At 38.2% G+C, this 16,178-nt stretch overlaps 4 protein-coding genes across 4 annotated transcripts; 2 read left to right on the top strand and 2 right to left on the bottom strand.

The window, feature by feature from the left end:
* Nucleotides 1-2,436: 2,436 nt before the first annotated feature.
* LOC130712179 (uncharacterized) lies at nt 2,437-3,425 on the bottom strand. Its single transcript, XM_057562016.1, has 2 exons — nt 3,015-3,425; nt 2,437-2,934 (listed from the first exon to the last, which is right to left on the bottom strand). The coding sequence occupies exons 1-2, from the start codon at nt 3,390-3,392 to the stop codon at nt 2,437-2,439; spliced, it is 876 nt and encodes a 291-aa protein (XP_057417999.1). The 5' UTR covers nt 3,393-3,425.
* A 694-nt stretch (nt 3,426-4,119) lies between these two features.
* Nucleotides 4,120-5,858, bottom strand: LOC130714192 (protein ALP1-like). Its single transcript, XM_057564081.1, has 3 exons — nt 5,098-5,858; nt 4,793-5,018; nt 4,120-4,710 (listed from the first exon to the last, which is right to left on the bottom strand). The coding sequence occupies exons 1-3, from the start codon at nt 5,641-5,643 to the stop codon at nt 4,217-4,219; spliced, it is 1,266 nt and encodes a 421-aa protein (XP_057420064.1). The 5' UTR covers nt 5,644-5,858; the 3' UTR covers nt 4,120-4,216.
* Nucleotides 5,859-8,070: 2,212 nt separating this feature from the next.
* LOC130714071 (protein PAF1 homolog) lies at nt 8,071-8,910 on the top strand. The gene has a single exon (XM_057563937.1). It carries the CDS (start codon nt 8,120-8,122, stop codon nt 8,873-8,875), a length of 756 nt encoding a protein of 251 aa, XP_057419920.1. The 5' UTR covers nt 8,071-8,119; the 3' UTR covers nt 8,876-8,910.
* Nucleotides 8,911-11,312: 2,402 nt separating this feature from the next.
* LOC130712178 (DNA-(apurinic or apyrimidinic site) endonuclease 2-like) lies at nt 11,313-11,971 on the top strand. Its single transcript, XM_057562015.1, has 3 exons — nt 11,313-11,558; nt 11,645-11,717; nt 11,775-11,971. Exons 1-3 carry the CDS (start codon nt 11,313-11,315, stop codon nt 11,969-11,971), a joined length of 516 nt encoding a protein of 171 aa, XP_057417998.1.
* Nucleotides 11,972-16,178: the final 4,207 nt, after the last annotated feature.

Here is a 16,178-nt window from a genome sequence, read left to right as displayed (position 1 = left end):
TTATAAATAACCTCCTAATATTAATATGATGTGTTCTCCCTAGAGATCAATAGAATCTCTTCTGATCCCCTCCACACACACACACAAAAAACACTAAATAGTGTCAGCGATAAACTGAAGTTACAAGGTCAAAAACTGACGCTATGTTCAGTTAAGTGTCGGTGTTGGAATAAAACTTAAAAAAGATAAAGCTAACTTATCAAGTCGTGTAAAATGCCTACGCAACTCGCCGGAGACACATACCGAGGCTAACAAAGCCAATGTAGCATCAGTTGTAAGGGTTAGTTGGACAAGAGCCCCCTAGTAAAAATATATAAGATCGGTTAGCACTACATGAATCTTCATAAGATGAGATACATGTTCACGGTAAAGGTAACGCAATAATTGGGCACAAAACCATTTGGAAACTACAGTAAAAAGTATTGAATTTAGACGTGCATCAAGGGCCTCTATAATTCTCTGCTTGGAGTTGCCTTATAATTCCTTGTCATCTCGGACCCTCTTCCGAGAGCTCAATTGGGCTCTTTTCATTGTTCATTCCTTTCTTACTGATCAGGGAGAAGCCTTGATCGTTCCTACCCAGCGAGGAGGGGTAGGGGAAAAGAGAACGGTGAAGGTGCGTGACGGTCGGTTGGAGGAAATTGGGCGAATGCCACCGTCCCAGGAGGTGGTCCTACAAGGTGCTCCAAAACTTAAGTTAGTTGAGGGAAGTCTAAGTAGTTTTTTGTGTGTGGTGACATAGTGAAAAAATAGATACCTTGACTCTTGGAAGCTTGAGGTCTTTTATACTCCAGCAGAAACGAAGGGTGGGCTCTAGTAAAAAAGGAATGTCATGAGTGTCTTGGGTATCTTGATGACCCCTCACGCCCCTACCGTAGTATCCACCTGTGGCGTCTGTAAATTCTCAGAGATCTTACGGCTCAGGATTCATCGTAACCCACTACCTGACCTCAAGATGTGACCCAGCCCCAAAGTACTGGTTGTGGGGTCCGCGATGGGAGGGTTGACTTGATCTTTCCCAGTGAGCTACGGTGCCCCCTTATTCTCTGGTCGGTCCCTCCTGGTCGGAGGGGTGACCGTCGTCCCCGGGTGTAATTCTCCCCCGGGTCGTCTGCCCGTCCCTCGATGTAACTCCCTGGACCCCAGCCACAGTGGTCGTCTCTCTTATCGGCCTATGTGGGATCGACGATCTTTTGGGGCGGTCGAATCACCCCGGAGAGGGACGGGGGTCGTTAAGGGTCTCGGACGGGGAGGGATTTCTCCCGGTCCCAGAACACTTACGAACCTTAGGATCAAATTATAACAATTTCTAGCTGCCTTCCGACTTCCTCGAATCGTGATTACTACTTTTTTTATTGACAAACTTCATCAGAAGATGCCGAGTAGAGATCCTAACGCATAAGTCATTCAATGAAGGGCATCCTAAGCGGATATTGTATGAAGAGAGACAATCCATCACCACCGGGAAGAACATATTTCACTAATAGGATATGTCAAATTTCATTAGCAGTAAAAAGATCGAATGACAGGCCTTTAGAATGAAAGTATGTTCAATTTGACTAAAAATTAAGTCATAAAACAAGGGACACATGCAACGAGCTGGTCTCTTGGTAAGAGCATGCATAGATAGAGTCACCCAAGAATCTGGGAGCATGAAGCCCCGACAAGAGTACGGCAACCATAATATACTTCATGCTAAAAAAAAATTAGTCCCAAAATTTATGAATTTTGTTTCCATTAAAATAGAATCCCGTGCTTAGTGCTTAGTATATATGGTTACTTAACCCCAAAGGGTGGCACAAGTAGAGAATGTGCATTTCCCTAAGATTGTGTTTGGATGGAGGATTGTAGAAATCCAAGGGATTTTAAATTCTAGGGAATTTAATTGATTCAATTGAATTCCCTTGATTTTCAAATTCCCTTGTTTGGATAAGGTGATTAAATTCCATCAATTTTAAAATTCTTTGTTTGGGTAATGCTAGGGAATTCAATTGAATCAATTGAATTTCCTTTATCTTATTTTTTTAATCTAATTAATATTATTTGGATAATTATAATAAAAAAACTTAACTTAAAATTAACCCAGAATTTTATAATCGGCCCAAACCCCCTGAATTGACTCAAAAATCTGAAATTAGTTGGATCACAAATTTCTAATACATTCATGGAGATATCACATTTCCTATTACTTTAAATTTAAAACTGTGTTTTTAACAAGTGCTAACATCAATCCAAATGAAAATTAAATAAAAGAAAGTCTCAACAGTAACAAGTGCTAACATCAATCCAAATGAAAATTAAATAAAAAAAAGTCTCAACAGTAACAAGTGCTAACATCAATCCAAATGAAAATTAAATAAAACAAAGTCTCAACAGTGGCATAATGAAAAGTTGGAAACACTACAAATGAGTCTATAAACTATAGCAAATCACAAATCAGTGCATAAAAGCTAAGATGTAATCTTTCTTTCTCTCCATGGGAAGAGCTTTCAAAATCTCCAACTTATTTGGATTTTCTGAAAGCCAATCCACTGCTTTTAGCCATTGAGTGCCATTAAGGTCCGGAATGTTCTTTAGCTCATCCATCACATCATGAACCACTTCTTGGACATTTTTCACCCCTTTTCTAGTTGCTTGCACAAATTCACTCAAAGACTCAGCCACTTTATTCATTGAAGTAATTATCCCATTCTTCTCTCCACTTTTTCCCTTTTTGAATTCCATTGGTTGTTTGCTTTTCCTTGTTGTAGAGCTTTGTTCATCAATATCCGCAATATAAGCTCCATCCTCATTTGCTTCTTTGCTCATGATGTCATCCGCATCCAAGGATGTCTCCGCTCCAATTCCTGTTGCTCTATCTTTAGCACACAAGTCTACAATGTCATCCCAATTAACAATCACCTTAAATCGAAACCTCTTAGCGTCATTATGTGACTACAAAGAAAATAGGCAGCATATTAATACTAACACAAACATTAATTTAATTAAATAGTAATAACATTAAAAATGATTACCTTGACATACTCATTCCATGCATCTTCATTTGTAACAGAAATCATATATTTGGTTCCATCCCAATCAAAACCACTTTGACTAAGGATGTCACTAACAATGCCATACCATGATCTCCACAACTTGATGCGGTTTTTAACATTCTCTCCAATAAGTTGCAAATTGAAGCGTGAAGACAACATTTGAGCCGCAGTGTTATATGCCACTGCTTTCCATGCACCATCACTTTTGTTTCCCATGCTTCTTTGATCTCTAAGTATATTAGCAAGTGCACGGTCCATCTCCAAGTTCCAAGTAAAGTAAGCTCTGCTATCATCTTTCTTATCCTCATTACTAGCTTCCGCCATTTTCCTTTTTCCCCTCATCTCTCCTTCAAACATAAACAAACATTAGACAATTACTAATAACCAGAAGAATTTTGAAATACATCTACAGAGCTGAACAAAGATAATAGCAGCAAAATGAGCTTCTATGATTGAATACATCATGTGCAGAAATCATAAGTATGATTAATCAGAAGGGTGAGGTTGAGATGTCAATTTTGTTTGTATCTATGTAATTGTACAGAAAGAATTATTATAATATAGTGAGTGTCGTTACTGTGATTCTAATCAAAGAATTGAAGAAAGAGATAATGCTTTGAAGTCACTCATTCATTTGCACACGAGAGAGAGCTTCTAATCTAGTATATATAATTTTCTCAGAATCAGTTTGAAATACTTAAGGAAATGCAGTAGTAAAATAGAAACACTTGAACCTAATTGAAGTGTCCACAGCAAACAGATCAAATAACAAAAAGATGATGAATATCCTCAAGTTATAAAATATTACCCGGCAACCAACAAGTCGATATAGCAACTGTTCCAATAGCTCCTCACTGTCCAAGTCCCTAGTCTGGCTGTAACCCTGTTTGAAAATAAATAAACATGAAGAGTTTCTGAAAATAAACAGAATATACATATACAAGACAACATACTAAGCTTTTAATATTAATAGGATAAAAAGCCACAGTTAGTTCTGATCAATCATTCAATTAATATTAATAGGATAAAAAGCTTGGAAACAAGGCTCTTCCAAGTGAGCCAACACACAACAGAACAAAGCAACTACAGAAATAAACAAGAAACAACATAAGAAATGGAAAAACAGATAATAGAAACAGCGAACAAGGTAGAAAGCAAAGACAACTGATAACATGTTGTCCCTAAACTAAGTTTCTTCTATGTTGATATTCAACAAACATATCCATTGCTAAAGTGTCCCGAAACGTTGTCCATGCCTCAGATACTTGAATAGTTGTGATCTCATTTGCAACATTACTTGTAATTGTTTCCCCATGTTGATTGGTTAACTCTTCATCAACAACCGATAAAAGCTCCAAGTCTTGGACCTCTAAAATTGGGTCATATTGTTGTTCATCTCTTATAAAATTGTGCAGTACGAAACAAGCGTTAATCATTCTTATTTGTGTTTTTATATCAAAAAAAGATGGAGTTCTTAATATACTCCATCGTTTTTTCAATATCCCAAATGATCTTTCAATTACATTCCTTGCACTTTCATGACGGAGATTGAACAACTCCTTGTAGTTTTGAGGGGTGTTTCCAATCCACTCATTGAGATGATATCTAGTCCCTCGATAAGGTGCTAAAAATCCTGGGCCATTTGTATATCCTGCGTCGACCAGAAAGTATTTACCTGCGATGGTTTTTTTCCAAGAAAAAAAATCATATAATTGTATTTAATATAGTAAAAAAAGTATCAAGGTTGAGAATATTACCATTCGGAATTTGAAGGTGATTTTGACGACGTAAAGCATCTCGCAATACTCGTGAATCTCCTGCCGAGCCTTCCCAACCAGGTAACACGTAAATAAACTTTAAATCTGGACCACAAACCCCTAACACATTCGTAGAGATGTCACCCTTTCTATTACGGTATCTAGGTTTATCTTCTGCTGCCACTGTTACTGGAATATGTGTCCCATCAAGTGCTCCAATCGAATTCTAAAAAAGTTTAAAAATAAAAAATAAGTTGTAATTACTAGAAATCTCATATAATTACTCAAGCTTATGATAAGTTTACCTGAAACCATCTCCATTTGTATGCCTCAGAGCCCTCTAGATTATTATGGTCTTGAAACTTCAAATATTCCCCACTCACTTTCATTACAGCTCGTAGGACATTGTTGAATTGCCTACTTATTGTTTCTTTGGATCTATAATAGGTAAAGTGCACTACTCTATACTTTAGGTTGTGAGCAAGGATATGCAAAAACATTGCCACTGCTTCAATCGTTGGGACATTTCTTGTCCTTACCAACTGTCCTTTATCTTGTAAAATTCCACAAAGTTTAAAAAATGCCCTTTTACTGACTCTTAACTGTTCAATGCAGTCACTTTCGGTTCCTCTATACAGACGATTAAGGAAATTGCTTCTTTCCAATTCCCAATTTCGGGACGGTTCCTTAACAAAATGCATCTCATGATACCAAGCTACTACACCTAAAAGCATAGCAATGACACTAGCAACAATGAATGCTATTTGCTCCTGCAATTTTGCCTCTTCTTCTTCTTCATTTCTTTTACGTTTTCGTAAAAGAACTGAAGTGTCAACTACTCTAAGATCCATTTGTTAACTAAAAAAAACATATAATAAAACATCAATATTGCATGACACTATAAAGAAAATAGGAAGTAAGAGAAGCTAACTCAATCAGATTCAAAATCAGCTAGTTTAAACATAAAAATGGATAAGATGTGATTAAAAAGGACAAGGGATGTGTACAAGCTCACTAAGAAAATGAGAAGAGTCAAGTTAAAACATTCTCTAAATAGTAGCGTGGAGCTTTCGGTTAGATTCATTAAAATAAATAAAAAAATAAGTAAGCATTGAGTTTTTTCCTCTTGTCTTAGTTTTCCATTATGGATGAGTGATTTCTAACATGTTTCAATAAATTTCTCTTTTCTCATAGACAATATGGAAGCTACTCATGAAAAAGCTTTCCCCCTCATCCATTGACCAAATGAAATAAACATATATATGTGTTTGGTTTTATGATGAAATGTTCTAAAATCAATTCAGACTATAAGCTGCAATTCTTATCTCTGTGCAGATTATAAAACTAAACTTGGACATAGTAGCAGAGTTGATGGACCCCTTTTCCAACTAAACTTAATCTATTCCGGAATAACCACAGCAATGAAAATGTAATAAAATCTCCTTTACTCCATAAATTCTTTTTGCTGATAAATTAATTCATCTTTTAATACTACCTAGTTATTATAGCAAGACAATATAGCAGCAGCAATGAACGTTTGAAGTGTAGTGAAAAGTTCTTTCTATCCTAATATGTCCATGGTTGTTTTGAAATAAAACTCACTACAAATATTAAAATCACAGGCTTGACTATAAGATGAAATGAATAACTTTACCTTCTTCTTTCTGCACTTCTTGGCAGAAGCAGAGTTGCTAGTGTATCCACTTATAGCAGTAGCCTGAAATATTTTTCCGATCATCAAGGATTAGCAAAAGACAGTGACAATAAACACAAATCAAATCACTGTCATGACAACTTGAATAATGCTTGAGGAATGCAATGCACCTTATTATATATAACACACATCATGCTATTGCTACTTGCTATAAAAATACTCTTTATTCATCAAACTCCTTCTCTGCATAATGGGTTTTTGTCCCTTTGTTTCTCCCCAAAACCATCCTAATCTAGAAATACACCTACAAAAGCATACCATCACCATGGAAGGACCAAAGAAATTCCAAAAGGGTGGTTGGAAATCAAGGTGGGTCAAGGCCAAGAGCAACAGAGGATTAAAGTACCTTTGATTTACACATGAATTGAGGCCTAGTCAATTTTCAGATTCAGTTTGAGCAATTCTTATGTAACTCTAATTATTGTTTTGGTAAAAAAATAGAAACTATTGCCTTCCTCACCTATGTTCATCTGCTTCTGAACCATGCACAAAATGGAGAAAAAAAACATCACAAACCCAGTACTAGCATCAACGAACAAAACTCAAGACAAGAACAAAACAGATATTTTCAACTCCAAAAACAAAATCAAATCGAAAAAACAACAACAACCACAACAACAATACTGCAAAATTTGTGAAAGAATCAAGAGATTTTACCTGAATCAAGAGGGAAGATAGAGCCACTCCATGAATCGGGAGAGCAAGAACGAGAGAGCGAGATCGCAGAGAGAGTGAGATCGGGATTTGCAGAGAGAGTGAGATCGGGAGAGCGAGAACGAGAGAACGAGATCGCGAGAGGGTGAGATCGGAAGAGCGAGAACGAGAGAACGAGATCGCGAGAGGGTGAGATCGGGAGCGAGAACGAGATCGAAAGAGCGAGATTGCAGAGAGAGTGAGATTGGGAGCGAGAACGAGAGAGTGAGAGACACGAGCAGTGAGGGATTTTCCAATTACTTCCAATTTTGAGGGTATTTTGATTACCCGATAATCCCTTCATTAAATTACCTCTTTTAATTACCAGTATTTTCAGAATTCCACAAATAGACATCCAAACCAGGTATTTCAATTTAAAGGATTTAAAATACCCTCTAGAATTACATTCCCCCCAAAAATCACCCCATCCAAACACAACCTAAGGGATTTCGTTTAGCCTTCTGGCTATGGTTCGATTTCCTTTGAGGTAAAAAATAATACATTTGTGGCAGTGACATCACAATTGTATCTCGACCCAGATTAGTCACGTAAGACCCATTTTTCCGTGAAGACTAGTGGCCAAATGAAAAAAAATCAACTAACACAGTTACTAGTTACTGAAAATAGTCAATATCCAATATTGTCATATGGTAAGAAATCATCCTTTAAAAAAATCATCACCCTAAACATAATCTTTCCACTAATAGACTAAAATTAAACTCGTTTATAAAATAATTGGTTAATTATATTTAATCATTGACCCCTAAAAAAAATATTGTTTTCCAAACTTCAAAGATTCTTCTCATGCGTTCAAACCGCTTATTTATTTCATCATGCTCTCTCTCTCTCTATCCTACTATAAACACGATTTTCAATTCCAAAACTCACTTATCCAAAATCCTTCTCTGCAGGTATTACAAATGTTGTCACTCCTCCCCGCTCTCAAGCTCCTCCTCATCTCCACCGGCGTTCTCTTCGCCGCACATGGAGTCCATGTCTCAGTTCCTGTTATCACAGACTTCGTGGTCACTCACGTGTCCCTCACATGGCACCTCATCCTCTCGTGCCAGCAGCTAAACCCACCCTACCTCTTCCTCCTCCTCAACGCCATCATCATCACCATAGCTGCCTCCACAATGTTCCATAACTCCCTCCCTCCTCCTCCCTCACACACTCCGCCGCCACCACCTCCTCCTCCTCCTCCTTACATAGCAGAAGATGAAGAAGAAGAAGAATATCCACTGCCTGCACCCATTGATGTGAAGGCGGTGGTGGTTAACGGCGTGTCCACGGAGGAAGACGGATTTATAACGGAGTCTTGGACACCTCCGTCTTCCTCCATGTCGATACCTCCGTTCTCCTTCCCAGATTCACCTCCGGACTCTGCGGACGTGAATGCACCTGCGATGGAGGATGTGTGGAGGGCGATAACGGAGTGTCGTCATCAGAAAATGAAGAGATCGGAGGCCCTGCTTGATGAGAGGAAGAGGGAGAGACTAGTAAGGAGGACAGAGCCGAGTCGCTACGAGTTGAACCAGCGCGTTGAGGAGTTCATAAGGAAGTTCAATGAGGAGTTGAGACTGCAGAAGAAGCATGACCATGACTCAATTTCGGAATCGGAGCAATATGGAGATTATGATCATATACAGTTTGATCCGCCACCTCTTTCTGTATAGTGGAGATAACTACTATTATTATTAGAGAAAGTTCTTACATGGAAGGATATTTTGCTGGATTTAGAAAATATATATACAAAAATATTAACTAATAAATGGGGCTAAGTATTGATATTTTTTTCTTAAATATGTTTTGGGTTCCTGTAATATACCATGTTATGGTTGTTTTTTGTTTTTGATATGGTTGTAGTATTTTTAAAATTATTTTTCCGTTTTTCATCCTCGAATAGTCGTTTTGTTTTTCGTTCTTGATAAATTTTTTCAATTCAAATTAACATATGGAAGTTCAGATTAGCATTAGACATGATATATTTTTGGTCCTTAAAATATACTTTGTTTTGGATTTTAGTCCTTGCAATTTTTTTAACATTCTTGATTTTAAATTTGTTGAAAACCTCATTTTCACTCCTCGGTCCTTCATCTCACCAACGAGTCCCTTTCCATCCCAATAAAAAACACTTTATCATCTCTCAGTCAAAGATGTCAGTGCCGCTACTTCTGAAGGTGTGGTGGTGGCTCTCATAAAGAGGTAAACAATGATTTTGTAGCATTCATTGTAGTTGGTTGGTGACGACAAGGGATTGATGAAGGGTTTTATGGTGATGAGGAATAGTTTCGGGCTTGATGGGTGATAGTGGGGGTTGGAGTTGGAGTTGGAGTTGGGGTTCGGGGAGGGAGGGGCAAGGGAAGAGGCATCACTTGGGGGAGAAGGAGGCGGGTGGGGGAGGGAAGCAGTGGTGGGGGAAAGAAGAGTTTCAGCCTTGATGACTGATATAGTACATAGTTCCTGAAAAATAGAAAATAAAATTTACAATGACTAAAATTGAAAACAAGTATATTTAATTCAGGGATAAAAACATATATCACATCTGATGTTGATATGATATCCAGTTTGTTTCGGATGGAAAAGTGAGCGTTAAGGATGAAAATCTCAACACTAAGGATGCAAAATAAAACGGCTAATATTTGAGGGATGAAAAACAGAAAATAATTTTAAAATGACTAAAATAAAATAAAAAATGTATATTCCAGGGGAAAAACATATCTATATAAGTCTTTTTTTTATCAGCAAAGTAAATTAATTGGTACAAGGGATAACAAATTCAAAGTTACAGGGATAGGGATTCAATACAGATAAGTGGATTCATAGTCCACTCAAAATAGAAAAACTAGCTTGTTTCAGTTTAGCTTTGATCCAAACCCAAGACTTAAACTGAATTATGTCAATGGCCCTAGAAATGTCAACCTCCACACCCTTGAATACAACGTTATTCCTTCAATACTAAATATTGATATTATTTCTATATTTTGATTAGTTTCCATGTAAAAGCAATTCAATACCAAAAAAGAAGGTTATTTGTCAAAGTCGTTGCCTTTTCTTCTTTATTTCATTTTTCTATTGCATCGGGTGCTGCTAAGTCTCCGGTTATACGCACCCAAGACTTTGATAATATTTTCTTTTATTTATCCCCACGGTCTGTCTTTAGATGCAATTTACTAGCTATATAACTCAAGTGATAATGTTGGATTTTAAAACTTGTAACGATGTAAAAGTTTTAAGAGAATAAAAAGCTATAACCTAATAAAAAATGATGAACACACACTTTAGTCGAAATTTTTAGCCGTCTATATAAATATCTGTGACGGTCAAAAATTGTCCCTAAGATATAAACCTAAAAAGTGTCACTTAAAATTCATGTATGTTTATAAGCACACTTACCCTATAAAAACGATATCTCCAGCGGCATTTGAAGCTTCATTTCGTTTGGTTCATTAATATTTAATAATTAGAAAGCAAACCATATACGCATATGTAGAGCTCAGAAGAAACTTCAGCTGATAAGTTCAACTCCTCAAGTAATGGGGCAACGATAATTTAGTTTATATGTGATAGAATAGGTGAAAGCTATGGTCATCTTAAAATAGAGTTTACTTCATATATTGACTAAATATATTATTAAACATATATATCTGGGCATTCCTTTTTCTTTGCCTTCATATATACTATCTACATAAGAGCTTGAATAATTAAAGAAAATTGATTGCATTTTAAAAGTATATAGACAAATATCTTCTACAACGTATAAAATATTTATAACTTCTTACCTTATAAATAATTAAGATATGATTATGTAGAAATGAGAAGAAAATGCAAACAAATGCACTCTTATTTAATTTTTTGGGTAAATGGTCACAATGGTCCCTGGAAGTTCCCACCGACTTCAGAATCGTCCCTGGATGAATTTAATTAGGCTCGCGGTCCCCAGAAGTTACAAAAAATAGTCATAGTAGTCCCTGACGTTAAAATCATATAACGTCCGTTAACCTTTTACTGACATGGAATTTTTTTTTCCCACAATCAATGCCTACGTGGAAATAGCCGTTGGGGGTTTATGTTAAACACTTCAAATTAGTCCCTGAAATCATCTATATGAAGATGAACCCTAACATTTGGGGGAAAATCCCAAATTCATCAACCTTCAATCTGAAAGGGAGAAGGGAGATGAGTGGTAGTTCTAGGTCGCGACTTCCACAGAGGCCATCGAAAAAACCCATGGGAAGTTCTAGCTCAGGGATGAACGATGGAGTGCCCCATTGCAAGTGTGGTGAAGAAGCAGTGGTTAGGGTTTCCAAAACTGATGCCAACCCAGGAAAACCCTTCTATAGTTGCTATCTACCAAAGGCAAGTAAATGATTTCTGGGTTCTTCATTTTTGCATATGTTGGCATGAATTCATAATTTCTGGGTTGTATGGGTTTTGTTGTACAGGGTCATTTATCTAATTGCAACTTCTTTCGATGGGTTGAAGATGGAAATGAAGTTGAATCGAATGCCCCAAACTGTATGCAGAATGAATAAGTTGTGAGGGTGTTGAATGAGATTTCTCTGAAGAATGCAGTGTTGATGCAGGAGGTGGTGCTTATGAAGGAAGCTATTTTGAAGAAAAATGAGATGGTGATTGAACAAATTAGGTACATGAATGCAGCCATGTGCAAGAACAATGACCTTGCAGCTCAACAAGTTCAATTGATGAGAATTTGTGTCATATTGATGACTTTGTTTGTGTTTGTAATGATGATTGGGAAGTTCATGTAATGTGGGGGATCATGTAACAATGTAGTCTTTTGAGTGATGAATGTAATGATATTGTCAAATTATCAATGAAATGCATTATTGATGCTTTTGGTATGCATTTTGTCATGCTTGCTTTTGGTCATTTCCACCAAATCTTCTACTCCATTCATAATATAAGATCATTACAAAGTCTGAACAAACACATATTCCATAACAACAACCAGAACTTAAATAGACAACCATAATGTGAAATAGATAACCATTCATAATAAAAGATCAACCCTTACAAAGTCTGAACAAACACATAACACAATACTGTCAACCATTACAAAGTTCAATGCTAAATAGCATAACAACAACCAGAACTTAAATAGACAACCATAATGTCAATGCCAAGTTACTAAGGCTACTAAATATAATGTCATCAGTCAGTACATAACACAACCAATTTTAAAACAAAAAAGAGACATAGGCTAGCTGCTGCATCACAAAAAGACTCTTCTGGAACTTCATTGTCATCAATTGTCCTCTGAGGTGTTTTGGAACATAGAAGGTGTTGGCATGAAACACATATTTCCTCCAGGATAAGCATATGTCACTTGCCCTGGTGGTGGTGAGCTTCTTGCTGTTTCTGCCCTTGGTGGTACTGAAGTTGAAGCTTGGAATTGTGGACGAGTTGAGGAAGATGCTTCCACTGATTGCCTAGGTGGCCTAATTGAAGGGGGCCTATAGGCAGCAGGAGCAGGAGTGGGCCTATAAACAATTCCAGCAGGCCTACTTGCAATTCCAGTTGGTCTATTGGGCCAAATCACAAACCCAATAGGTGCAGCAGCAGGCATAGTGTTTGAAAGAGGGGCATTTCCACTACTTGTAGGCACAGGAGCTGTATTAGCAGGAGTAGCATTTCTTCTAGGTCTGTTGGCATTCCTTCTAGGTCTTGTAGCAGCAGGCCTACTTGTAATTCCAGCAGGCATAGTGTTTGAAAGAGGGGCAGTTCCACTACTTGTAGGCACAAGAGCTGTATCAGCAGGAGTAGCATTTCTTCTAGGTCTGTTGGCATTCCTTCTAGGTCTTGTAGCAGCAGGAGTTTCCTATCACAGTTCAAAAAATTAACATTAATTAATATAATGAATTAAGTCATATTAAAGAGAACATAATGCTACCATTTTACCTGGGGTTGCTGAGGAGTCCCATTGGGGGCATTCTGGGATACATCAACCTCATCCTCAATTACTTCAGGTGGGGGTGGAACCCAATTTGTTGGCCTTATTGGTGCACCAATGTTATGGCAGCTTCTGGTGTTGTGACCAGTTAGGCCACACCTAGTACAAGTAATTGGAGGATATGACCTCCTGATTCTTGTGGCAGGAACAGGTGGCTCACTTCCAGCCCTACTCCTGTTTCTTGATCCAGCAACTGGTTCCTCATTTCCATCCCTCCTCCTATTCTTCTTAGGTCTACCGGGTTTCCTCTTGTTCACCCTTGGTGGGATAGGCCTCACATAATCTGTTTGCTCCCAGTATTGTTGGCTTGCAGTGGGGCGAACACAATGCTCATATGTACTCCTATAAGCTCCCATAGTAAGCCAAGCATGGCAATAGTCCTCAGCATGATCATGCTTCCAGGCAATTGCAGCACATGCATGCTTACAAGGCATGCCAGTCAACTGCCAGAACCTACAAGTGCAGGTATGTCTTGTCAAACTCACATCCACCTTTCCTTCCCAACCCTGGACCTCATACCTCTCATCTACAACATCCCCTGTGAATACAGGTGTCCACCCTTTACTACCATCTTTTTTCTCAGTTTCCAATCTACTTCTTTGCATTGGTGGAAGTAAGCCTTGCTGTCCTTTGAACTTGATCTTGTTAGTAGCAACTGTCCTCATGATATAACACCTAACCTCCTCAAGCAATGTCAGTATAGGTTTTCCTCTATACTTCAGAATCTTTGCATTGAAGGATTCACAGGCATTATTGCATATGTTGTCTGATTTAACTCCTTCTTTGAAGTAGGCCTTAGTCCATGATTCTTTGGGCCACTTGTTGAGATAAGCCCATGCCTGTGCATTCTTTGCCCTAAGCCTATTCATCTTTGCATTAAATTGTTCAACTGTCCTTGCCCTAGCACAATCCCACACAACATTCTTCATCTCCTTGTCTTTCCATTGTTTTGTGAAATTCCTCCACAAATGCATTGCACAGAATCTGTGACTCACCCCAGGCATAACCTCCTGCATTGCAGGGATGAGACCCTAGCAAAACAGCAAAAAACAAAGACAATTAATCATTACATGTTGCAACTCACTGTCAAATTAGTCCCTGAATGTTACAACTTACTGTCACATTAGTCCCTGAATGTTACACAATACTGTCATATTAGTCCTAATCATGTGCAAATTAAATGCAGTGCACGTAGTCCTAACATAATGCTATAATAAAACAGCCAACATGAGAAAGAGGAAGTGTATTACCTTCTGCATGTCTGATATAAAAGTCCACTCATGTTGTTTATAATCACCCAAATCTCCATGGAGCAGCTCCAAAAACCATTTCCAGTTGTCTTTATTTTCCACATTTACAATGGCATAAGCTATCACATACAGTTGGTTGTTGGCATCCTGACCTACTGCTGAAAGCAGCTGCCCCCCATAATATCCTTTCAGAAAACAGCCATCAAGACCTATCAATGGTCTACAGCCAGCCTTGAAGCCTCTCTTACATGCATCAAGGCATATGTAAATTCTCTGAAACTGTCTTTCCTCCTCACTCACAGCCACAGTGTCCATCTTCACAGTAGATCCAGGATTGCTCTTCATAAGTTCATGTGCATAATCCCAGAGCTTTGCATACTGCTCTGCCTCATTTCCTTCAACCAGCTTCCTTGCCTTTTTCAGTGACCTAAAAATTTTGGTCTCATTCAAAAGAACCCCATATTTTCTCTTCATGTAGTCATATGCCTCAGTGTGTGTCAAATTTGGCTGAACTCTGAGTTTTTTCTCAAGCTTTTTGGTGCACCAACTTGTGCTTGCTGCCCTGTTCCTAAAGGTCCTGCTGCAGGTATGTTCCTCATTAAAGCTCTTTATCTGAAAACTCAATCTTGCCTTGGACCATGCACAATAAATTCTCCAGGGACAGTTTTCCACTCTACATTCAGTTGTTGCCCTTATGCTATCATTCTTAATCCATCTCATCTCTCTTCCAACATCAATTGTATAATCCTTCACAGCCTCCTTGAAGGATTCCAAATCACCAAACTCCATGCCAAGTTCTAATCTCACCTTGCCAAATCCAGCAACCTCATCAAACTGTGGAAATTGTGTTTTGTTGTAATTGTTGGCCTCATCATCTGAACTGATAGGACTATGAAGGTCCTCACTTTTGTAGCTGCCTAGGTCCTCATCCAGAGACCACTCACTTTGTTCAATTGTTTCTCCTTGATAAGTTGGATCTGAATCTCCTCCTGAACTTGTGCTACCATCAGATTCAGATCCACTTGTGTCAGGCACACATCCCTGCTTCCTCTTCCTCTTGCTACCATCAGATTCAATAGCTTTTGCCTTCCCTTTCTCTTTCAGATTCACTTGTGTCTCATTCTGATCTTCTGCCTCATTATGTACTCCATCCTCATTCATTGGATTGCTTGCATCATTAAGTTCCTATCACATGTAAAAAAAAATTAACATTAATTATTATAATGAAATAAGTCATATTAAAGATAAGAGAATGTTACCATTTTACCTGGGGTGCTTGTGTCTGAGGAGTTCCGTTGGGGGCATTCTGGGTTACTTCAACCTCCTCCATCACAGGGGGTGTAATAACTTCCTCCTCATCCACCACATGGACCACAGGGGGTGTAATCACAATCACAACATTCTCATCCTCATTAAAATTAGGGGGTGGAATAACCTCAAAAGGGACTGGTTCCAAATGCTCATAGTAAATCTCGATCTCTTGGTTGTTGGACTTAGATGCTAAGCATGCATCCATTAGGTCAGAATCAGTGCAAAGTTCATTTAACTTAAGCACATCTGGAACTTGAGGATTACGCCACCACATCTTCATAGTCATAACATATCCATGTTCCCTTGCCATAGCTTCCAGATCAAATAGGTTCAACCTGTCAGAATCAAGATCCTCCCACACACACATAGTTCCCCCAAAGTATGAGGCAGTGCCATCCACATGCAAACTTATCTCACCACCATGCATCAATATCACAGTGATCC

The sequence above is a fragment of the Lotus japonicus genome, chromosome 4 (genome assembly GCF_012489685.1).
Source record: "Lotus japonicus ecotype B-129 chromosome 4, LjGifu_v1.2".
Classification (NCBI taxonomy): Eukaryota; Viridiplantae; Streptophyta; class Magnoliopsida; order Fabales; family Fabaceae; genus Lotus; species Lotus japonicus.
The sequence above is the reverse complement of the archived record's forward strand: the minus strand, read 5'-3'. Positions and strand labels throughout refer to the sequence as shown.

Bases quoted from the DNA above. Each gene is read 5' to 3' on its own strand.
- LOC130712179 (XM_057562016.1), bottom strand. From the start codon at position 3,392: ATGTTTGAAGGAGAGATGAGGGGAAAAAGGAAAATGGCGGAAGCTAGT. The intron at 2,935-3,014 runs GTAATCATTTTT...TTTTCTTTGTAG, and splicing joins CATGGAATGAGTATGTCAAG to TCACATAATGACGCTAAGAG.
- LOC130714192 (XM_057564081.1), bottom strand. From the start codon at position 5,643: ATGGATCTTAGAGTAGTTGACACTTCAGTTCTTTTACGAAAACGTAAA. The intron at 5,019-5,097 runs GTAAACTTATCA...AAACTTTTTTAG, and splicing joins ACAAATGGAGATGGTTTCAG to AATTCGATTGGAGCACTTGA. The intron at 4,711-4,792 runs GTAATATTCTCA...AAACCATCGCAG, and splicing joins TCACCTTCAAATTCCGAATG to GTAAATACTTTCTGGTCGAC.
- LOC130714071 (XM_057563937.1), top strand. From the start codon at position 8,120: ATGTTGTCACTCCTCCCCGCTCTCAAGCTCCTCCTCATCTCCACCGGC.
- LOC130712178 (XM_057562015.1), top strand. From the start codon at position 11,313: ATGAACCCTAACATTTGGGGGAAAATCCCAAATTCATCAACCTTCAAT. The intron at 11,559-11,644 runs GCAAGTAAATGA...TTTGTTGTACAG, and splicing joins ATAGTTGCTATCTACCAAAG to GGTCATTTATCTAATTGCAA. The intron at 11,718-11,774 runs GTATGCAGAATG...TGAAGAATGCAG, and splicing joins TGAATCGAATGCCCCAAACT to TGTTGATGCAGGAGGTGGTG.